Source organism: Magallana gigas, chromosome 9, assembly GCF_963853765.1.
Source record: "Magallana gigas chromosome 9, xbMagGiga1.1, whole genome shotgun sequence".
In the NCBI taxonomy this organism is placed as follows: domain Eukaryota; kingdom Metazoa; phylum Mollusca; class Bivalvia; order Ostreida; family Ostreidae; genus Magallana; species Magallana gigas.
The window spans coordinates 40,302,954-40,328,455 of record NC_088861.1 but is presented as its reverse complement, the minus strand read 5'-3'; the positions used below and the strand labels follow the sequence as shown (position 1 = coordinate 40,328,455).

The following is a 25,502-nucleotide window of genomic DNA, read 5'->3' as shown; positions in this document are numbered from 1 at the left end:
CTCTAAATCATTTACGCACAATTAATTTATCCACTCATTCATATCAAACTCCGAAGACACAGTTAGGAGAAGAGTGAGGCGACAAGCCTCGGACAATTGACAAACAGATTAAACTTTTTATACTTGCCAAATTATTGTGAAACCTATTTCTTTGGAGAGTGGCGGTGGGTCGACATGAGATAAATTCTTGTAAATACATGTGTATATACTTAGAATTATTTTGATTGTGCTTCTAATCTATAATGTATTCGAGGTGGTCATTTATTTATCACCACTGTTCATTTATAGGAGATTTTTCTATAACTTCTTTTTTATATTGACATTTGTAAGATTAAGGTTAACCTTTTATCTGTATAAAAACATTTCAACTGTGCAAAAAATCACAAATCTCAAGATAATTGATTTTATTTCATTCAAACCCTTTGAAACTCCTCTTTGTCACGAGCTATGGGCTTACATGTACAAGTAAGGGATTAAAATTTGTAAAAAATCACTAATAGAATTATTTAGAAAAACCAACCACTTCAAAAATCAACATTTGTCATTTTCTTGGTATTTTTACCAAAATTTCCTTATATAATATTTTGAGTCACCGAATATGGCATTGCAATCCGTATTAATAAAGGATCGGTGCCTCTAGCGCTAAGGTGTTTCATATGAATGATTTTAATATCCAACTGAAAATGCTATATTGATTTATGATACAGTAAGCCCACAAAGCTATTTGTTTTTTTTAAATGATGCTGCTTATTAGTGCATTCAGCGTTTTTTTCTTGACTATAAAGCACATCTATTTTCTGGATTATAGCCCTTTTGCTTGTGAATTCATACCAGTAGTTACTATACTCTGTCCCGAGTTTTTGATTCCATCACTTTTTGCTTGATATTTCAATAATAGTAAACACCTTTGTGCTCAAACTACGTTCATCCACTAATATGAAAAGTTTCGAGATTATCTGTTTTCAAACGCCACCTCTACCGCTTCAGGTTTCAATACACATCCCAAAATTGAAAGTCTACGGAGATTTTGAATTGCATCAGCCATTAATAAACCCGGATGATAACGTTAAAAAAATTGCACGAGGTATCCCGAGTACTTCCGAATGGAGAAAAGATGTAAATATTTCCCATTATAAATCTCCGTAAGAAAATTGTTTTCGTTTCTGTGAAATTTTATGAGTGAAAAATGATAATTGTTCAATGAAGATATCTTGGATAGATTCCCTTTTATCGATAACAGTTGTATGTCTTTCACATGTATGTGTATTTTTATTAAAAAATCATCAAATATTGATGGAAGCAATAACTTTGGACAGACTTTAGTGTAAACCTATAGTAAAAGCCGATCAACAGTATAGTAGTCATGGTTTTTGAAGGAACCTGCTTTTAAACAAGATTTGAGTGGTTTTTATTTGTTTGTTTTTGTGTGTGTTTTTTTACTTTAAGTTAAAATTTATTGTTTTTGAGTCATATATTTCTCAGCCTAATCGGCATTTAGGCCTTGATATTTACATGTTGGTAGTAACATGTATATGTCGCAAGATTAAAATGTATACTTCACCTTGATTAACTTTAATCTGAAGTTAGTTCTTAACATACTTAGTTTTATTTTGTTAAGGTAGAAGCAGTAATTACCTTAACTTGCATCCCCTTCATAAAAATTTACAATCTCAAAGAAAAACAAATAATCTATTAGAAACCTTTGACCAAAATTAAGAATCCAATGTATTTGATTAAATAAAATCGTCAATCAACATAATAAGAAAAGGAAAAATACGTACAAACTTTGCAATGTCACCATCTGGGGGCTTGTGGTCCATATAATTTAACCTGCATCAAATCCTAATCCTCATTCAGAATACGAAATTAGTGGTACAGATTCAGCATCCAAGTATGTTTACTTGTTAACTTTCCATATATGCACCAACCAAGCAGGTGGTGTTAATCAAGAAACAGTTTTAATTTTGATTATATGGGACAGGCTCCAATAAACTAAACCACGACTCTGAATTTCGCCAAACTTTGTCCTGATGGGTTAATAAGATATATATTTTATAGATTAAGACATTTCGCAAAAAAACTGCGAAACGACTGCACAAAACAGGCTTTTATAGGAAATTCTTTTTTAAAACAGTGATAAAAATTATTATGATATTAAAATTTGACCTAAAAAACAAAAATTTAAAAATATGACACACTAAATATCAACGCCTTGGTTTAAAATAAAATAAAAACTTTGGGTTTTTTCCAGTCAACTGAAACAAAAAGAATTAAGGCCTCATAAATGTATACTAGATCATTCGTTTAATCCCTGCCCGCTCATCTACATGTAAATATCTGCATGTAGCCATGTAGTTGGATTTTTACTTTAATTTGTAAGGATATGTTATGAAAACAATTAAAAAAGAATTTGGAGACAAAATATGCTGACAACCCCCCCCCCCCCCCCTTTCCAAATATGGTTCAACACAACAACATGTATTAAGCATTGTATCATATGAATGACATTACAGCACCGATCAGACCCAACCTAACACCAGAGTAAACCCCCAACTAAACCCTGGGTTTACTTTTGGGGTTTACTTTGGGTTTACTCTGGGTTTACTTTTTGAAAATTTAAGTCCTTTCAGGGTTTACTCGCGGTTTACTTGGAAATTGCTATTGAGCTAAAATTTATGCATTGAAGTGTAAAACAGACCTGTCTTCTATCTTACCACCCAACTGCCTGTAATTCCTGCCTCTTCTATATTCCTAATACACAGCCTCTGCTTTCAGGGGTATTCTTTTGACCGGGTTTACTCTCTGTGACCACTCTGGGTTTACTCCTGTAAACCCAAAGTAAATCCAGAAAGTAAACCCAGGGTTTAGTTGGGGTTTACTTTCTGTTAGGTTGGGTCTGATCGGTATTTTATGCTTAAAATGAATAAGAAAATAGACAAATTACTTTAAAAAGATTTTAAATAGGTATACATGTATTGAACATATGTAAACAAACACATGGCACAAGCCTTGTTTACATGACAAAGAACTGTGAGCCCTATATCTTGCTTATACATGTACATGTAGCTCCACGACTGACTCTCAAATTTCACATGATCATAGAAAATGCATTCCTAAAGCATTGTGTATAATAAAAACAGAAAAATAGAATTTGACCCAAATCGTAACCATGCCCATTTAAAATATCGTTTCAAAGAATTATAAGTAAGTTTGCATCTATCTTTGTGCATGTTATGCAGCCTACGTTTGTGCCTCTAGTTGTCGAACGTGTCCCACCGACCACAGACTGGATGATTCCGGCTGTCCTCTCTTGTCTTTGTTGTTTCTGTCCGACGGGGTTACTTGCCATCATGGCCTCTAGCAGGGTACAAATCTCATATTGTTCACATTGTATTACACTTAACGTTCGATAATTTCGTTCATAACAAAGGGGCTGATATAGTTATTCGCACACGTAACTTCTTATTCTTGGCTTCAGAGAGTAAACGTACTACCTTTGTACAAGAAGGTACCCGAAAGGAAATTATTCGCATTTACAACTAATAATATCAGGCACGTGGCAGACCCATCCAAAAAATCTTGACAAGCAAAAAAAAATAAAAAGGAAATTTAAAGTTTCCAAAAATCTTCAAAATCCTAATCCGTGCGGGGGGGGGGGGGGGGGGGGGGGGAATAAATTATACTTCCAAAAAAAAAATTCCCCTCCCAAAATTTTGTTTTTCCTCTCAAAATCATGAAATTCCTAATCCGTGGGGAGGGGGGGGGGGAACTTCAATTTGCAATTTTTATCTTACTTCCAAAAAAGTGGGGGGGGGGGGGGCAACTCCGTTATAATTCATATTTTTATATGTAAATTTTAAAAAATTTGTTGCTACGTGCCTGAATATTTATATGCGTTAAATACACAAAATAACTTGATAAAGGGTATGACTTGCAAAAATCCTTGTCGTAAACAACTTAACAAATGTTAAGCTCAAAAGGACCGAAAACCCCCAGTTAGATAATTGGAATCAGAATTTTCGGGTAATATGCACATCTGCGCCGTGTGTCCTAAATGCTTATAAAGTTTTCCTACAGTCCATGCAGCATTTGAAGAGGAGTTAGGGTTACAAACTGTTCTTTACTATATTTAATATAGGAACAAACTAAAAGGACCGAAATAAAAGACCGAAATTCCCATAAAAAATTTTAAATTAAAATTTCTTGATATAATCCAGATCTACACATTGTGTCCAAAATCTCTACAAAATTTCACGAAATTCCATGCAGCGGTTTTAAGAGAAGTCATGATTATAAACAAAAGAAAACAGGACTTGCGGACTGACTGACTGACTGACGGACCAGTTTAAACATTATACCCATCGCAATTTCGTTGCGTGGGGTATAATTAAAAACGAAGTTTTGGGGGTATATAGGAATCTTCTTATCCGTCCGTCTGTCTGTCTGTTTGAGCAAAATTCGTGCCCGGTCCATGTCTTTTTATGGATAAACATTGAAAATTCTTACTCAACACAAAAATTGCTTATGACCTGAGGGTGTGTCATGGCCTTAATGCAAGTCATTTTGACAAGGTCAAGGTCATTGACAGGAAAAGTGCATGATTCACCTCCGGTCCATATCTTTCTTATGAAGATACAATGGAAGTTCTTACTTCACACAAAGATTGCTTATGACCTAAGGATGTGTCATGACCTTATCTTAAAGTCATTTTGGTAAGGTCAAGGTCACTGGTGGGAAAAGTTCTGATCCTTAATGTTTAAAATATAATTTTTTGTGAGGCCACATAAAATTATTTTATAGACTCTCTTCACGCCCGTCCCTCTGAAAATTGCCCGACGCGATGTTTTTAATTGGTTTGAAAAAAAATGTGTAGAAAAAACATTGGGCTCGGTATACCAAAAATTCAAAACGTAAAATGGTTGCTTGACATGTGGATTATCATTTGATTCCAGTTTTGTTTGTTATCATATGGATACAATTGCATAAATGCATTAACAATTAAGTTTAAATTACTTAAATTTCAAAGGTTCTTATATTCTAATTCTATAAAGTATATCACAAATATCAAATAAAATTATACCAACAAACTTTTAACTTTAACTAATTAATCACTTTTAAAATTTAAACTAATTTAGTATGCGTATGTAAAAAATATTTTATTTTTCTTCAACAAAGTTTTAAAATGAAAAAACTAAATAAATGCCAACTTAATTATAATAAGTGTAAAAGTCACGACCTAAGCTTTATATGATATTGTTAAAGCGCTATTTCAAATTATTTTAAAAAATTGATTATACATTTGTATTGTCTTTGTGTTATAATTGTGTTTTGTTTTTGTTTGTCCTTAGCTAGCACTGAAGCAGCGAATGGAAACGACGTAGAGGCAAAAGAACAGTCAAGTCGCGCGCGCGCTCTTGTGATTGTGTCCGTTGCATTGGGTATTATTTTATTCATGTCGGATTTGGAGGCGAGGAAACAATACATAATGTAAATAAGATTTTTAATAATAAAATTTTACTTTAGTATTTGTTTCAAATGAATATATTGATATATAAGAAAATTTAGAAATATCATAAAGCAGACCTAATTTTCTTAATACTAATTAAAAATTAGTGTCGATAAAGAGATCATCGTATGCATACACAAACAATGAAGTCCAAAACAGAAAGTAGCAAAGCCAATTGACGTGCACAGCTTCATTTGAGTCGATATGTGTATTGCAGCTGAATCAGATACAATGTAACAAGCCATCAACATCTTGATGAAATACAACTTGCAACATTAAAAAATTGACGTAAGTGATTCCCCAAATATAGATAATTTGATATATATGTCAGAAAAATCCATGGCAAGTTAACGTTATATTTTAAAGTTATTTTTCATCTTGATTCAAAATTGTTCTCTTTTATTTTGAATCTTAACAAAACTTAATTGTTTTTGGAATGTATCTTGGACTGTAGACATATGCCCTCCGCGATGAAACAACAAACCCTTTGGTATGAATATGCTAAATCACATATAAAACCCATCAAAAGGATTTTTTGTTTTATGAGGGGGGGGGGGGGGGTGTTGAAGGTGTTTTTAAAGAAAAATTCCGTTTTCGCTAGTTTCTATAAGGAAATGAGCTATTTTAACCCAAAACACATATTATATCTCTCTCTTTGTTTGACCAATTTTTTTATATATTTAATGAAAATATTAAAAAATGCTTACATTTTTTTTAAAGAATAATTTTAATTGGACAATTTTTATTTAAGCAGCTTGACAATGCTACCGTTCGCACCCCTTTCTGTTGTTTTTAAACTCTATAAATGACTTAAACGAAATAAAGAAACACATACTGGGGATAAATATAATCCCATGCGCAGATCTAAAGACTCTCTCGGCAAACAAATTTTTTTCTTGCTCCCTCTCCTTCCCCGATGATTTTTTTTTCTGGATCCGCGCACGACATTTATATTTACGTTTCAGCAACCTGCAGACTGAGTGTAAATAATAAGAGAACACTTTAACAAAACACACTTAACGCTTACATGTATAACGTGACGGTCACATTGTTTAAATTTCCAGAGAAAACATATGAATCATATATTAAGTGTCACAATATTAGGGTCGCACCGAGCCAGTCTAGATGCACCGTTATTTATTGTTTTGCATCTAGACACAGGTTATCGTGCACAAAACCCGCCCGCCTAGCGTAGAGTTCACGAAAGTTCATGAAACAACCCGCCAATAATCAATTTTGCCTGAACCAGATGTAGCTCTGCTGATACTGGCTGCCTCACATAAACACAAAACGGAACCAATATGTCTGCTGAGGAAAAATCAGGGCGTGAGTAGATATCATTCATCCATTGTTTACGTTTTTGTGTATTTCATTTTCAATTTCTGGGAATCTTAATCTGATTAAAAATGTATTAATGTAAAAGAAATTCAGATGATGCTTTTACTGTCAAATAACCACTGTTACATGTATCCTTGACCTAGTATTGGTTTTGTTTAAAATATTACGACGGTGCACATTCCGGGCAGGGCCCTGAGTGTGGTTCATAATTAAATGGAATTCTGAGCGATTCACCCGTACATTGTACTCTCAAATTAATTCATTCGTTATCCAATAACTCTCTCTCTCTCCCTCTCTCTTTCTCTCTCTCTATATCTCTCTCTCTCTCTTTTTCAACTCGGCTTCATCATTTTTTTTTTTTTTATGTAAACAAACTCCCAAATAAATGAATACATATGAATAGATCAATTCAGCATTCTGTCTGTCGCTAATATTGATTATATACACTGGTCGACTTAAACCGTTTTGACAGCTTCCCATTCTTATTCAAAAAGAAAGTTTTTCTAATGCGTTTGCTTATATAAAACAGCGAGATGGGACTTATCACACAATTTATCGATCGGCTTTTTGGTGTCAATAAAATGAAAGCTACAAGTAATTTGCATTTTATACCCCCCCCCCCCCCCTTCCACTTAAAAAATATACCATCATACAAACCAAAATTGCACTGGGAGCTTCATAACGGATGTAGACACGTATTAGAGACCCGCGTGGACAGTTAATTTCATCGCCACTTGGTGTTATAAGATATTTCCTTCAGTACTCACGCAATTGATTATTGATATGCGCGACAATCCTAATTTCGGCAGCACATTCCAAACATCAAAAAATTCATATCAGATAATATGTCGTAAAGTGGAATAAACAAGAAATGTGCACCAAAAGAGGGTTTAACATGAATATTTTAGGTGAAACGAGGATATATAATGGAGCAAATCGGCAAATATTATACGATTATTGCTGGTTTTTATTTTAAGTAAGTGTTCTTAAGTATATTTCCGTATATTTACATTTTCCAGTGTCTTTGCCCGTGATAACACTACGTATCAATTTTGTACTATATAATCCATGATACAAATAAGTGAAATGACGCCAAATTGAGGTGCCAGCGGGGTTTGCTTATTTATATCTAAATATTAAATCGTACGATGGCTTAGAATTATATAAATATAAGTAATAAGGAATCATTCTTTGAATATTATGAGGTGATAATTTCGGTCGGGGCGTGATCAAATCTATCATATAGCCCTTCGGGCTTTATTGGATTTGATCACCCCCGACCGAAATTATCACCTCATAATACTCAAAGAATGATTCCTTATTCCTTATTTCAATGTATACACTACACAAGGATCTGAAGAAACCTCGCTTGAGGCCACCTCAGTTTCATGAACGTGTTTTAAAAGTTATGTCAATACAATCTTTTGATTCACTGATGGCATCTAATATCAACTTATAGCCCATCGCTGATACCGAACTAATCGATAGCATGTGCCAATGACTTGTCAAACGACTCCAATAAGTCATGAATATTCTTAAAAACAAAGTTCACCAGGAGATGACATCAAGTGGGGTTTCTCCAGATCCTTGCGTTGCAGCTACAATAGAAGAACAAGATGCGGATTTTAATCAGGTTGCACATAATTTCTTTATTTGACCAAATAGCAAAATCAACGAATATTGGTATCCAGCGAATATTCCGAAACAATAATATACATATCGACAAAAACATAACAACAAGTTAGCAAGTTGTAAAACCGATGTTAATACAATTTCCTGGATTGATCTAAATCATACTAAGACATATATAATGATTAAACTAAAAATACACAAGTGAACTTGCACTGTTAATTTCTGAAGTCGGTACCTTATTTTTTTCGCTAGCACCGCCATCTTACAACCAAACAGCAAATCCAAATGACCAGGCCAACTATACGTATGGGAACCAGTATAGTCAGTATCCTGGAGGCCAATACCAAGGGAATCAGTATCCACCACAAGGTGGCACACAGTATCCTAGCAGCCAGTATCCACCACCAGGTGGCATACAGTATCCTGGCAACCAGTATCCACAGCAAGGTGGCGCTCCATATCCAAACAACCAATACCAACCGCAATATGGCGTCCCTGGCCAACCAATGATGACAACAGTGGTACATTACATTTATGCTTTAATTAACCACAATAAAAAAAAATGGTGGGTTTTTTTTTCTTCAGAAAAGCAGTCAGTTTTTATATCTTATATAAAAGATTGCTTATACAAAAAGTGAAAAAAGGCGTAGATTTACATAGTCAATACATGATAACGGATGTCAAATACATCTTCCGGTAGTCGTTTAAATAAAGTTGTGTACATATCATATGATATGATAAATGCATGCTTGCCATGGAGAGCTTCAGACGACAGTATAAGTATTCAGTGAATTACACATGTATAGGTACATGTACTATAAATATGGACTGGCAACAAAACCAAGTAACGAATACCCTATGGTGTGTTCAAAAACGTGTTTAAAATATATTCTTTTTCAATGATACACCAATTTATTATTGCAGGTCGCACAGCCTGGATCAGTCCCGATGGTCGTTAACACTACCCGTCCACGCACTGATTATATGGTTCCGGCAGTTCTCTCATGTTTGTGCTGCTTTTGTCCAACGGGTATATTTGCCATATTGGCAGCAAGCAGGGTAATGTCCTTTACATTTGCTTATAACATTATATTGTCCTATACATTTGCATGCTTACAACATTACATTGACAAATTAATTAGATGAATTTGATACAAGTAATATTTGAGTTCATTCATTTGGTACATGTACATTACAATTAAAAAGAAATACCTTGGTGTGACAACATATCGTGACTGTTTCTAAAATGTTGTTGCGCAACATTTGTGTTTTATGTGATTGTAGTTATTCAAACGAGATACAAATTTGAAATAAGGAAGATATATTGCGACAAGAATACATACCTTACTGCATATTTTATTGAACCTAAATTGCAAAAGATCTTTGCGTACATGTATCTTTAAAAAAGTTTAAATAATTAAATTACTTCCAAAAAAAATAAATCATTTGTCTCCGCTATAAAGCTGTGTTTCATAGTTCCATGGTATTTTTTGTTAACAGGCTAATTCTGCAGCAGCGGAAGGGGATTTTGTAGAAGCCGAAGCACAGTCAAGCCGCGCGCGCACCCTGGTGATCATCTCTGTCGTCGTGGGGATTTTCGCAATCGTTCTGGGAATCATATCTCGTGTGGTTATTTATTCAGCCTACCCTCATTACTGAATGAAATCAAACAATTCATATCATTTAATTAGATCTATCGAACATTTTATCTTATATATGAAGACTTAGTACATTTAAAACCATGATCTTGTTTAGTAAAGAAAAAGTATGAATATGTAAATACTCTTCTGTTATAATATATAGCTATCTTTTTAAAGGAGATTAACATAGTCTTAAATCGAATTGGCCATCATGCTTTCTAAATTTTGTTTTTGTGTCTTATATAGAGAACTAATACCATCGCATTTAATTGGATTTCCTTCTTAATTGTACAATTTTAAAGTGCATTTACCAGTGTCTTTTTCACCATGCTGTATCAATTATGAACCTTAAACAATTTTAAAGTGCATTTACCAGTGTCTTTTTCACCATGCTGTATCAATTATGAACCTTAAACAATTTTAAAGTGCATTTAACAGTGTCTTTTTCACCATGCTGTATCAATTATGAACCTTAAAACAAAAAATGTTTTTTGTAAAATGTATATTTTTTTTTATTGACCGTAAAGATATATATGTATTGAATGTATGAAAAATTTTTCGCGAAATCATTCGTATAAAATTTGTATCAGATTATTTGTATAAAACATTTTGTCTAACACTCACAATGAATATCTAACTGTTGCCTGATCATAACAAATTCATTTTTAATATTTAAATTTATACGTTTGAATCATACAATGTAGCTTGACATGCTGGAGTTTGCTATATGGCAGCGTATTGTTGTTTTAACAAACTTTTTCAGCGGAATAAAAGTATCAAATACTCTATAAAGAGTGAATCGTATTTTCCCCCATATATAGTTAAATTGATGAAGGTTTGCTACTTCGCCAAATTTTTCCGAATATCTTTATTTACATGTTTATTTGAATATTCAAACATGCATCACCATGTTGCTTTTGTGTTTGTACAAACTGAAGGATTTATTTCTTTTCTTTTAAATATCAAAATAGTCATTAATGGACTATACACTTTAAATCGACTCGTAATGTGATCACAGATAAAAACACTGGAAAAATGTGAATATTAGTCATCGGTTGTAATATTTTTAAGTGTAATAATTTATTAGTTTGACGTTGCCTACATTGTTGATTGATTTCAAACGGTAAAACTGCCATTTCACACAAATGCATCGACAGAATTATGTTATTTTTTTTAATAACATGACATTGTTTATTTAGTACTAATATAACGTGTTTAACTCGCGTTTATTTACATGCGGTATTATTCAATCCATAAGAACAGTCTGCGTGTTCAATACTCCTTGATTTTTTCGATCAGCAACAAAACGGTACAATTTCAATGATGCTGTAAAATAACGTGTCTGTCATTCCTTTAAAAAGGAATAATTTTATTCCTATTTCTGACGCATGGTGCATGATACTGTCTTAGAGCGTAAATTTAAAAGTTAAACTGATGATTAATAAAGTACAACCACGAAAACTATTAGAGACTCAATCTTGAACAAATGTTTGTGCCATGAACAAATCGCTTAGGTACTTTATTTTGATATGAATTTTCGAATTGCGGCCAGTCTCATTTTGCAAGCTGTTATTATGAATAATATCCGCCTTCAGTTCTACATTTATTCATTCGGTGACGGTTATGAATGCTAACAAGAGTTGCATAATACATTGCATCAATAATTATAGAGGGATAGGATGAGTAGTATTTTATCGTAATATGTAATTGCTTTTCAATAATTTACATAACATATATTATTAACTTATTATTACCTAATCAAAGGAGTTTTGTTGTTTTATTACAAGTTAAATATTTTCGTCTATTTTGTATGTGTATTCAGGTTTGAAAGAGATCTATTGAACTGCCGGTCAGTAGACTGCGATCTATTGGATCTATTGGACCGCCGGTCAATAGACTGTGATCTATTGGATCTATTGGACCGCCGGTCAATAGACTGCGATCTATTGGACGTATTGGACCGCCGGTCATTAGACTGCGATCTATTGGACCGACTTTTAGAAAAAGTGAAATTGCTGCAAGATTTAAAGATACATGTAACTATGTTTATTTTACTATAACTGTTCTTGGAATTTATTTTTTCGGTCATCTTGGTATTGATTATAACAATGACCTGCATGAATTCATAATGGTATAAAAACTTTCTGTAATAAAATTATTATTTAAAGCTTGAACAGTCAATAGACCTGAATTTTTTTCCCTTGGTGCAGGGAAAAGCTCAGTATGATTTACTGCCCTCGGACGTTGGCCTGGGGTAATAGATCATACTGCCTCGAGCAATAGATCATACTGAGCTGTTCCCTGCACTTCGGGAAAAATAGTCGGGTCTATCGACTGCTCAAACATTAAATAATTGTATACTACAGAATGTGGAATCCAAAAATTTAGATTAGAACATTTTAGAAGAAGCAAAGAAATATATTTATGTGTCTGCAGTTACGCCGAAAAAGTCACAGTGCACTCCCATAAGATGAAATGGAAACTGCATCCTTGGAATATTTTGTCAGCACATATTTATACAATCTTTTTGATTTATTCATGCATTCATATCTTATAGATATTATCTTCCGGACAACGACGTCAATGAATACAAATGCTGCATAAAATCAAGTAGGCATTAACCCTGCTGTAGATCTTAAGTGGTTCAAATTAAATGACTATTAGATATGGAGGGATTTTTAACTTAAATTAAAAAGACAGGATTGAATTGTTCCTCAGGTAATTCAGTCTGGCAAGTTAACTTGTTTATGTGTCAAAATAAGGCTAAGGACACAATGGCTTTTCACAGATTTCACATATATATATTTTCCAACTTGCTCACAGGCGAAGATATGTTTGAAATATAAACTACTAGTAGGTAGTTTTTTGTAATCGTACTATTGTAACCGATGATGATATCCAAAGGAAGTGGAGAGAGTGCATATTACATAAATAGTGCCTGTTTGGGAGGGTAACAGTTGAAATTGACACCCCGAGGAAACCATTGTCAACCGACGCGAAGAGGAGGTTGACAATGGTTTTCGAGTGGTGTCAATTTCAACTGTTATCCTCCCAAACAGGCACTATTTATTTCATTATACTGAATGTCTTAATTTTAGAGAATATTTTTACGGTTTTTATATAAAAATGACGTGAATTCTACGGCAAACCGTATGCGCATTGTTTACGTGCATGTAACAATTCGTTGTGTTTCCCGTTGATAAGTGTGTTGCTAACGCTGAGGGTAATAGAACGGATTATCAACTGCGTCTAAACCAATCAGATTTCAGTATTTAACGTGAAAGTATAATAATAACGATTATCAGTCAAGTATGTTGCTCGGTCAAAGTGAGATATGATAACACAGAGCGTATATTACAACAAACAGAACCAAACCTGGTACCACTGTGTCCACATCAATCTACGCACTCATCCTTATCAATCTACTTTAATTGAACTTTAATTTATGACGTCACACCATCTGTTCCGGTTTGTTTTATCAACATAGCACCAGTATCAAATCACGATACTCTCTCCTAATGGCAAGTTCTGGAAAATTAAAATAATTTCGATTTGAGGCCGTTCTTTTACTTTTGAATTTCAACAATTACAAACCATCGACACACGGAGCATGTTCATTGAAATCTGAAAGCAGAGGTTAGTGTAGGTGGAATCTCCGCGTAGTCGTGGAAATAGTCAACAGATGCCAAGTATCGTAAAAAATATGTGCAGTCGTTATTTTGACAAGGTAATTCCGACTAAGAGGAATGTATTTTAAACATCCTGGAGCCGGTTGTATCAACGGTTCATTAAATTTAATGTGTTATTAAGCCTAATGAATCATTAAATTCTAAAAAAATCATTAGTTAATAAACACATTAAAGGTTGTTGTACAAAACCGTTATTAAAGGTTTGTTAGTTAATGCAGCATTAAAATATTATTGAGTCATTAAAGCTTTCTTAGTCTTTAAATATTACCCATAATGCTATGCTCGTCAACTTCCGGGGCGTCTGCTTTGTTTGTAAACATTCTAGCAAGATGACAGACGCCGACAAACAAACAGTCAAGTAGAAACAGGGGGAAACATTTTGATACAAGCGAAATTCAGCTACTTGCTGACTTGGTGGAAAAAAATATCGACATAATTAATAGCAAATTTACGATAACCATCACTAACGAAAAAAAGAAGAAAGTATGGGAACAGATTTCAACCAAATTTGGCACAAAGCACCACTAGTTGAAGGGGAGTCAAGTTTGTTCAAATAAAGGGCCACGCCCTCTTTAAAGGGGAGATAATTGAGAATTATTGATAATTTGTTGGTATTTTCAAAAATCTTCTTCTCAAAAACTATTAGGCCAGAAAAGCTCAATTTGTTATGGAAGCATCCTCATGTAGTTTAGATTCAAGTTTGTTCAAATCATAGTCCCTGGGGTAGGGTGGGGCCACAATGGGGGGGGGTGAATTTTTACATAGGAATATATAGAGAAAATCTTTAAAAATCTTCTTTTTAAAGACTATTAGGCCAGAAAAGCTTAAACTTGTGTAGAGGCATCCTCGGGTAGTGTAAATTCAAGTTTGCAAAATCACAGTCCCTAGTGGTAGGGTGGGGCCGTGATGGCGGTTTGAATTTTTACATAGGAATATACAGAGAAAATCTTTTAAAATATTCTGGGGAAGTTCTCGGTCCAAAACTCAGTACTTAGTGTGAAAGCACATGTTATGCAGATTTAAAGGGGAAGGAAACCCAAATATTGTTCATATTTCAAATAATAAAATGTCTTAAATAATTGAGATTTTTCAAAATATTGGATCCACCATTTGCGTAATGATAAGTTGAGGTTTGAAACATTTGATTGGAATAAAAACAAGATTGTGTGCGAAGATCACTTTGAAGAAGACGCATTCGAGAAAAATGTATATGGCTCTATTACCTAACTGATCAGAATTTTCCATTAAAAGGGTATTGCTATAACAAACGATGATGTTTACTTCTGCTATACTGTGTTGATGAGACAAACCGGAATAGATGGTGTGACGTCATAATTTAAAGTTTAATGGCAGCTCCCATAGCGGCGGGAAATTTAAAATAAGCAATCGAAAATTCTTGATTTATTCTTTATCCGTGGGTTTTTATTGAGAAAAACATGATCTAGAATCATAAATGATGTTAATTTATCGAATTAGGGTACTATATTAATTTTACTTTCCTTCCCCTTTAAGTTTGATGAAACCATGATTCCCTAGATAAAAGTTGGGCCACGAAATTGGGGGGGGGGGGGGGGGGGTATAGGAATAGAGAAAAATCTTCTTACAGGTACAACAACAAAAAGGGCTTGGACAAAAAAAAAGGTGGATGAAAATTAGCAGATTTTCAATTTTTTTTAGCAAGATCTACTGTTATATTTACAGTACTTAGTTGTCAATATATTTTGATACTGTAATGCTAATTTGATCAGTATTAAGGCAATTGTTGCTCAGGTGAGCAATGTGGCCCCTGGGCCTCTTGTTTTGTAAACAAAATCAAAGTATAAACAAAATCAAAGTGTCAATTGATAAAGACAAGTAGGAATATTTGAACAAAAATGCAGAGTTCCATTTTTTGTGTGATAAGTTAAATCAATATTCTTCAGTATCAGCTGTAAACATTTCTAGAATCCGCCACCAAAATGACGACATATGTGACAGACATAATCATGTTAAACAATCGAAGCTAGTCCTTATTGTTGCTTGACAGAGCCCATTGACAAACAGTGTATGCAGAGGCTTATGGCAGAGTATGTTTGGTTTTTTTTTTGTTAGTGGTGTACCTGTAACTCTGTAGAGAGAGCTTGTGATCTCTTAGTTTTGGGGCCGATGACTGGATCAATCATATCCACAATTTGCTTTATGGATTCTTTACTGAACCGATATCACCGCCGAATTTCCTCGTCACACATATTGTTAATAGAAAAACGTTCCCGAAAAACTCTTTTGGCTCATCTTCGACCTAATTGATGAAACATCACGTTGGCCGCCATTGTTATTTAGCGTTATTAAGTGTTAATGAAGCCCCATTGGCATCATTAAAATATGGGAATTTAATGGAGTTTTAATGAACCAATTCGTTCATTTAAACTTTGATACAACGGAAATTAATGACTCATTAAATATATGGAGTTTAATAATGCTTTAATAAACCATTAAATATTGATACAACCGGATCCAGATTACAATTACAAGATACTTTTTATAGATACCGAAGAACTCGATGGACTTGGAATAAATATTTACTCGAGGCCATTTTTAACTTAACTGTCACTTATTTTATTAAAATGCGTATATTTATACATACATGTATTTATTATTTAGATTGACGCGTGTACCTTAACATTATTAATTTTGTTTGGTCTATTACTTGAGTAACAGAAAGGCATAACGTTAACCCAGCGTTTTATTCAGAGCACTGTGTACATTGTCGAGTAAATGTAAACCAAACTGGTAAGATGATGTGACGTCAAATTAATTAATTGTTTTTTGTTTTTTAATACAAAAGAGTTCTACATCTTGTCAGTCTCCAGTAAATACGGTTTCTCTAACTTCAAACCTGCATTAAAGTTTAATTGTGTAGTTTATTATCAAAACAGCATGATCACTTGTGATAATTTAAACCCCTTTATTAATATATTACTAAAACCGATTTGGTTTGACTTTTCCGATCGCGTCGCGTTCAACTTTTTCAGCTACGTCATACATAAACAATACCCGCACCTTAACCACAGTTTTTTTTATTGGTGGATTCAGCTTACCGCTGATTGGCTGCTGGTTAACTAAGACTAAATTATGCACGGACAGAACAACAACATATCAGAGAATGAAAAATTCACATGGGTACTCGTGACTGTCGAAATTGGGCTATTTTTCGAAAGTGTACACTTGTGATAAAACAATACATACGGTACATAACATATATAGCTGTAGCTCTGTGTATAAATTTTGGGTAAGTAAATATAAAGCTACAGTGCATACAATACTTACATGTACAAAAAACTTTACGGCAATTTGCCGCGTATAAAAATAACACTATTATTTAAAAATATTTACATCATACCATACCACATTTTGTGCAAATAATCCATTTAAATAATTCTTCATTTAGTTTACTACTGTTAATAATTGTAGCTTTACCCGTATAACACTACCACGCGTATCTTACGTAAGTAGTGCACACGTTAAGTAAAAGTCTTAAGTGATCGTATAGTGGTTTTATTCGGCAAAAAGCAAACTAAATACACAGTCCCAATTCGGGGAAGTCAGAGAGAGATGTTAAGAGTTCGAAAGAGCGTCGGAATTAACCTAACTTGCGAGAAGTTGGTAGTTTTATACTATTTGGGGAAAACAACTATCAAAGTAATACAAGTGTTCATTGGGTGTTGAAAAGCCCATTAAGAGGGCGCCACCACCTTGTTACTATGATGCTCCAAGATGGCGTCAAGCTGGTCAGTCAAGAACCCGCCCCTAATCAGTGTACTTAGGGTCAACCAAGGTCGCGACAGATATTTACTAGGGGGTGGGTCACTGTATCGTGACCAATTACTGTCATCTACATGAACCGATCAAACGACTAATTGACTTCAATTAGCAGATTGATGTATATAATTGTTTGGTTTACATCAAACTTTACCCCCTCAGGATATTTGTGTACTAATCGGGAACATAATGTCCAAATTGGAGACATACTGACCAGCAAGGATTTAATTACGGTCATTAAAGGATCCTCACCTCAAAACAATATACCCCATAAATATGTAAACATGGTAGCTATTGGCTCTCTCTCTGACCTTCCTTTTAAAGCAATAAAGTCTTTGATGGACACAGAATTATCGTGATTCAATTTACATGGAATATACATTAAATAAAGGTATTTACTTTACGAAAGCATTCTATACTGATTCTAAAATAAAATGATAAGTCAATTCACAATAGTTCAAAGAATAATATGTAACGTCCAATCAGTATAGTCAAAGTTATAGGATACGTAAAATATAAAGTCCAATCACCAGTGTTCGATTATATAATTACATGTAACAAGGGCTATTTTGTTACACACCTCCACCACATCGGGAAAAAGTTGCTCAATACACTGCAACTTTTTAAGCACAGTCTCGATACACAAAAGAGTCTCTTTACACAAAACAGTCTCTATACACAAAAGAGTCTCTTTACACAAAACAGTCTCTTTACACAGAAAAGTCTGTATAGAGTTCAGCGTCCGGTATTATCGGAGAATTCATCGAATAGCGTATGACACTTCCGGAATCATCGGAAACGAAACACAGGTCTGGTGTAGGTTCGTCGTAGTCGGTGTCATCGGTAACATCGTCGAAGTGATACTAGAAAGTGGATACTTCTAGAATCATCGGTATTTCCTCGGCTCTGGTTGTGATTATACACAATATACACAAAAAGTAGAAGGTAATTCATCCTTCCGTCATCATCGGAATGTTTAACATATTCCATTTCCCTCATCTGCTTCACTATACATGATTGTAGTTTGCTGTAACAAGTATTTAAAAGTTATTGGCTATGGGTAAGGTAGCACATACCCACGGAAAGTTCTTTAGGAAAGTCCAGGTCGTTGATGCAAGTCCAGATCAGGTCAAATAAAAATAAGGCCGTTGATTTACATGAGACGTGCCTAATACATCCCATGTCCGGTAAACCGGAGATGTCCTAATTTGCCTTAGTCAGTAATAGATGTCGGAGCTGACCCAATTAAAGATGAGGCCCGGCTTGTAATCAGTTCAAATCTTGGTAGGTTTGGATAGATAGGCCCGTGTTCAGCAGTCATCCTGAGCGTCTCTGGAGATTGTTGAGGTAGCAAGGTCGCAGTAGGTTCAGTCTCTGCAGGCGGTGCAGTGGATAGTGTAGGAATGTCACCACCTTGGGTCTTGACCGCTGCATACGTCGGCAGTACTGACTTCTTATATTTCCCACTATTCCCCTATGCATTCCAGAGCCCAATTATTCTACTCTTGATTCGTTTACGACATTTAATACCAATTAAACATACGACAATGAGTAAGATTCCCAAAATCCCTATGAAAGGAAAAGACCAATGGGGTAAGTAAAACTTTTCTTCAGGTGGAAAATACATGTACTTTAGCTCATTTTGCAAATCATCCATTTCAATGTGTTTAATTTTGTTTAATTTAAAAGGATAAGTAGAATAGGTAAAGTTTGGTAAGGTTCGGTGAAATTTCTCCCAAATATTTTTGGTATTGAGGGTGTGTACAATTGTAATATTAAGGTGGTTTTCAGGGAATTTGACAGTTGTTTCTCGGCGAAAATATGGGGATAAGGTTATTTGACCGTGTACAGCTCGACATGACATCGGTAAACGCAGCACGCCATTCGGAGGCTTTACAGAACGAATCGTGGTCTCTGTGCCGCGTTCACTTGTCGGGCAGACTTGAGAAAATTTCAACTCTTGGACTGTCGACACAGCCCACTGACCATCGCTAATATACTGCGCCAGCGGCAAATTACTCACATGAACTACTTTTTCACAAAACGTTTTTATTGCATTCGCCTTTTCCATAAAGAGGGCTACTAAGCAGGTTTTACTCAAATGCACGGGATAAAGGGGACTCTTAATAGTACAACAATCTTTGACAACAAAATTCTTATCATTGGAGTTAGGAAAAAGCGGTTGTTCAGCAGCGGGAACGGAAGAAGTGGTAACTAGTGGAACAGGTAAATTGTAAACTTGGTATACTTCAACCGTAGAATATCCGTCTAAAAGAGGGATGTGAACAATGGGAAATAACTGCTGGGCCTAAACGTTTTTCATTTAGAAAAAAAAACAACAACAAAAACAAATATACTTTACTAACAATGCTTCAATCATGTATCTAGCTATTCCCACGCTTAAGTCAGTCATTATGACCTAAAGACGTAAATATCGTCCGGATTTTAAAATCCACGTGGTGAGTGTATATACGAGTTTACAAAAATTGATACAGTGCTTTCAAGAGACCCTTAGCCTTTATGCTTTTTGATTTGGGCCTCTTGACCTTGACCTCCTCAATTGACATGTCTGTGTCCGAATTTGACCTTATATAATTCCCCCTAAGTTGCTTGTCTGTCAGTGGTTCAACGTCACCATGCATATTCTCATCGGTATCAATGTCGTCGGGGTCAAGTTTCAACTGATCACTAAGTTCATTTGGCCTATCAGCTAAACGTTCCTCCCTATGTTTTATTCGCCTCTGTAGTTCTGACAGTGATATGTCATCCTCATCAGAGGAGTCCGTCTTTTCGTCTCGGAACTTGTCATTGAGAGCTTCTGGCCCTTCGTCTTCGATTGTGGAGTCCTTATGATCCTTAGGACGAAAATTAGGACGAAAATTAGAAGAATCAAGGACTCCGATCTCGTACGTCTTGTCGCTTACATCCGGTCCCGTCTCTGTGCAAATATCAGAATTATCAGTCAGTAGTGAGTGATCTATCCGAGAGAGGAGGTCAGCACAAGAGTTATCTGTACCCGCAACATACTCTACGGTACAGTCATATCCAGCCATACACATTGCCCACAGTTTAACTTTACCTGTGGTTCGTAGCAGGGAAGATATGCACAAATCATCATCCAGTGGTACTATAGTATTATTAATTTTCAGTGAGGCCAGTCTGCAATTCGTACCTTTTTCTACGGATGAGATGTGCACATCCTCCTCCAGGGGCACATATGCATTCTTAATTCTTAAAGATTTTAGGTCAAAATACAACCTAACACCTTGACTAAGCAACCAATCACGCCCAAGGATAACATTTCTGGACATTGAGCACGTTACATAAAAATCTTGTACAACACTATTTCCGCCAATAATAAAAGAAATTCTAGCCACTCCATCTATGTCTAGTGGGGAACCATCCGCACCCATTACATTTAACCTTTTTCTTTGTAGTTCCGGTTTGTATTTTAGTGAATCGTAAATTTTCCGTTTGATAAGACTAACCTCTGCTCCAGTAGCCACTAAAGCCCTAAGTTTCTGGTTCTGAACTTTAATTAAACAAGAATTTGGACTACCAGCAAAATTAATGAAAGCTGATTTTAACTTCTTGGCAGGTGATTGATTACCCAGTTCTCCTACTCTTACCTTTCCTCCTCCGCCGCCGGCCTCATTGCGACGGAGGGTTTCTAGTTTAAACGGTTTTTCGGGGTGGGACGTTTTCGAGCTTAGGGCTGTCCTGGTCTTTCGGGGCAATTTCGAGCTATGTGACCTTCTCTTTGACAATTAAAGCATGCATTCTCAAATTGTTCAGTTCTGGGCCTTCTTCTATACTATTTCCATAGGCAAAACAGTGCGAGGGGCAGGGAGGGGGTTTTGAGGATTTAAAGTTGGGATAGGGTTAGGCGGATCAGGCGCGACAGGTCTGAGCCTGGGAAATAACACCTCTTCCGGATCTCGCGTCGCGACAAACTCTTTCCCTAACCGCATTTTAACCTCGGTATGAAAGTTCTGTATTGAAAGCGCGCTATCCGCGGCAGCCGTCAGCGTAGTCGGCTTTTGATGCATGATTTTGATTTTCATGTGATCGTCGGACATACCGTCAATGAACAATTGTACCAACTGGCGCTGTACCTCAGGAGGGTCAAGGCTATCAAATGCGTTGAGGGCCAGTCGAGAGAGTCGAGTGCTGTACACTTGGACATTTTCTTCAGGTTTTTGTTTAATTTTGAACAAGGATGCATATGCGTGATGTTTGTCATTACATTCCCCAAATCTTAAAATTAGTTGGTTTTTCAGGTGCCCCCATCCCCTTTCTACAGTTTGGTCATGCACGCGCTGTTCAATGTACAGACCGATATAGTCACTTACATCCCCCCTGCTATGTCTTAGAGCAAGACGGACTTTTTCATCATCTGTCAAATGGGGATTTAAGACCAAAGCTTTGTTTATTGCATTTATCCAAGCCCGGAATTCCGACGGCTTCCCCGAAAAAGGAGGTGCATCAATTGTTATTTCTTGCTTTTTAATGGCAATTTTAATTTGTTTGAGTTTCTCATTCACTGTCGTATTAAGTTCAGTAAACCCTTGCTGTATCGTACCAGCAACAATATTTGTGGCTTGTTCTAAACCTTCAGTCATGTTTACCAGACAATAAATACCCAAAAGAATAAGAGAATAAATAAGAATAAATCAAGAGTAGATTAGACTCGGACTTACAAAACAGGACAGTAAAGAATAATAAAATTGTCTTACCGTGACTGGTTAGATGGATCCAAAAATCCAAAGTCTTTTAAAGAAGGTACAAATCCTGGTCGCTGGCGCCAATCAGCCCGTATAACACTACCACGCGTATCTTACGTAAGTAGTGCACACGTTAAGTAAAAGTCTTAAGTGATCGTATAGTGGTTTTATTCGGCAAAAAGCAAACTAAATACACAGTCCCAATTCGGGGAAGTCAGAGAGAGATGTTAAGAGTTCGAAAGAGCGTCGGAATTAACCTAACTTGCGAGAAGTTGGTAGTTTTATACTATTTGGGGAAAACAACTATCAAGTAATACAAGTGTTCATTGGGTGTTGAAAAGCCCATTAAGAGGGCGCCACCACCTTGTTACTATGATGCTCCAAGATGGCGTCAAGCTGGTCAGTCAAGAACCCGCCCCTAATCAGTGTACTTAGGGTCAACCAAGGTCGCGACAGATATTTACTAGGGGGTGGGTCACTGTATCGTGACCAATTACTGTCATCTACATGAACCGATCAAACGACTAATTGACTTCAATTAGCAGATTGATGTATATAATTGTTTGGTTTACATCAAACTTTACCCCCTCAGGATATTTGTGTACTAATCGGGAACATAATGTCCAAATTGGAGACATACTGACCAGCAAGGATTTAATTACGGTCATTAAAGGATCCTCACCTCAAAACAATATACCCCATAAATATGTAAACATGGTAGCTATTGGCTCTCTCTCTGACCTTCCTTTTAAAGCAATAAAGTCTTTGATGGACACAGAATTATCGTGATTCAATTTACATGGAATATACATTAAATAAAGGTATTTACTTTACGAAAGCATTCTATACTGATTCTAAAATAAAATGATAAGTCAATTCACAATAGTTCAAAGAATAATATGTAACGTCCAATCAGTATAGTCAAAGTTATAGGATACGTAAAATATAAAGTCCAATCACCAGTGTTCGATTATATAATTACATGTAACAAGGGCTATTTTGTTACACCCGCCCCAAACTTTCTCCTATTAAACAACCTTTAACCGTACTCGGAAAGCGGATCAAGAACTGTATTTTGTATGTATGTAAACAAACCAGTGTTCATGTATGGAGCGGGTGATCGGGGGTTCAGAGACAGGTAAAATAAAGAAATCTGCAGTAAATGGTTTGTGGATATTTTAGTATACATATTTACACCGAAAGTAATAGGGCAACAGAAGAGAAACGAATCGGACACTTGCCTAATGAAGACGCACATGTACAAACCTCCTTGCACTCTCCACTTCCGTCTCGTTCTTTCACACCATCGTTCAATACTTTTATTGACTGTCGATTGCCGATCGAAAGGTGTAGAAATCGAGGAATTCATACCTATCACTTTGACTGGCAAGTTAGTAGGTAATACATGTGCATTATACATTTACGGTATTTACATGAAATGAACGCTTAGCACATGCAACTTTTAAATATTATATTTTTTATAACTCCGTACTCTGGACCGTAGCTTGAGGCTATGGTTTAACGCCCGTTTACACACACACACACAGAGAGAGAGAGAGAGAGAGAGAGAGAGAGAGAGAGAGAGAGTTTAGCACAGAATTTAAACATACGGGATAGTCAATTTTGAATGAATAATATTGGGGGGAAATAAACTGTTCTGAGAAATCCTTCAGCTCTGGCATTGCATAAGCGTATACTGATAACTCGGCCTAAAAATAGGAGTTAACCAATCATATAGTTTTCACACCGGCGGCGTGTATAATTTATGCATGACGTACCTGACAGAAATGATCGTGACGCTATAGGAAAAGTCAAACCAAATCGGTTTTGATAATATATAGAATATGTTTATGACTTTCCTTAACCTTTAACTGTCATAGAAGAATTTTCAACACAGCAGAAATATGTTATTGACACTGCTGTTCATCTTCCGGTCAACTATTTTCAGAAAATCCAATCAGATTTGTATAATCCTTTAGCCTGCACTGTACTGGTTTACATAAAGCTATGTCATCTGATTTCACACAGTCTTACTTTGTTTACGTACATATTAGTATTCAGAAAGAGTGATGTGTTTAGCTACATGTAGTGTAAGTATTGTCATTTCAAATGCCATGGACTGATTTGATTGGGTAGATTAAACTTCCTGATAAAAATGATCAACCACATTAAACTAAACTCATACATGTACATTGTATAAATGTAAACAATGCAGTCTCTTCTCATGCTTTGAACCAAACAATACAATAAGTTGATTAGTTACTCATCCACTGTATAAAACATAATAAAGTAGTTATTTAAATTTCTGATTAATACACTGTATATATATTCTACATACCTGAAAAATCATCAAAACATCGCTGTCACAAAAAACACCAGCTACACGTGTTACATCAAATATACTGCGTCTGACGAGCGCTTTCAGGACGCAGATTCACACCCATACGAAATATGTGTAATGGAAACTTTTCGTTGTTGTAAATCTATAAAAATACATATGAGTGATAATTGGTTATAGGTTTCCTCATGAAGTATTAAATCAACCTTTTTATTGCTAAAACTGCTGTTTTCGGTATATTTTCCATATATGGAATACAGAGGCGGGACATATTATGACGTCATCTCTTATTAGCCCTTCATTAGCGTATCAAGAATATGTGTAGCCTTATCTGTACGGCATTGCGTCATATTCCATATTAACTTTAATCTAACTTAAAGGCATATATGCTTGATTCATGTATACACGCTGACTTTCCACTAAACAATTTTCCCTACTCAATTAAATTATCATGACTGTATATTCCTAATTACCGCACACAATAACTCATGTCTCGAAGGGATGCTCCGCTTAGCGGTGCCCTTGTTTTCTATTTGTATTGTATATTTTTGATTTGAATCTCGTAATGTTTTTATTGAATACTTCTTAACTCTTTAATTGTATCGTTTCTAAGAGATTGTTCATATTGGTGTGTTACGACGGGTGGTACATGTATAATGTAGTCCGTTAGTCATAGAAATATATTTACAGATAAATACTATTCAAAAGTATAGTACGTATCTTGTACCTGTCAAAACAATATGTTGGCAATCTAATTTATTGAACATAGTAGTGGCTTGTTCTTTCAGTAATTTCTCAAGACGTGTCTATGGTACATGTAATTATATCTTTGATTGA

The 25,502-nt window shown here is 35.3% G+C and overlaps 1 protein-coding gene and 1 long non-coding RNA gene across 3 annotated transcripts; one reads left to right on the top strand and one right to left on the bottom strand.

The window, feature by feature from the left end:
• The first annotated feature begins 6,689 nt into the window (after window positions 1–6,689).
• On the top strand, window positions 6,690–10,469 carry LOC117691501 (proline-rich transmembrane protein 1). The gene is made up of 4 exons (XM_034477687.2): window positions 6,690–6,832; window positions 8,729–8,997; window positions 9,401–9,535; window positions 9,977–10,469. The coding sequence occupies exons 1-4, from the start codon at window positions 6,808–6,810 to the stop codon at window positions 10,133–10,135; spliced, it is 588 nt and encodes a 195-aa protein (XP_034333578.2). The 5' UTR covers window positions 6,690–6,807; the 3' UTR covers window positions 10,136–10,469.
• LOC136271207 (uncharacterized) lies at window positions 6,757–24,870 on the bottom strand. 2 transcript variants are annotated; one of them, XR_010709083.1, is made up of 3 exons: window positions 24,666–24,870; window positions 8,712–10,131; window positions 6,757–8,442 (listed from the first exon to the last, which is right to left on the bottom strand). It is a non-coding gene; the product is annotated as an uncharacterized lncRNA (long non-coding RNA). The 2 variants fall into 2 exon arrangements; XR_010709081.1 differs by lacking the exon at window positions 24,666–24,870 and adding an exon at window positions 10,588–10,812 and having other exon boundaries at window positions 8,712–10,463.
• Between the last annotated feature and the right edge of the window lie 632 nt (window positions 24,871–25,502).

Excerpts from the sequence above, each read along its gene's own strand:
- LOC117691501 (XM_034477687.2), top strand. The coding sequence starts at position 6,808 with ATGTCTGCTGAGGAAAAATCAGGGC. Across the intron at positions 8,998-9,400 it reads AACCAATGATGACAACAGTG|GTCGCACAGCCTGGATCAGT; the intron begins GTACATTACATT and ends TTATTATTGCAG. Across the intron at positions 9,536-9,976 it reads CCATATTGGCAGCAAGCAGG|GCTAATTCTGCAGCAGCGGA; the intron begins GTAATGTCCTTT and ends TTTTGTTAACAG.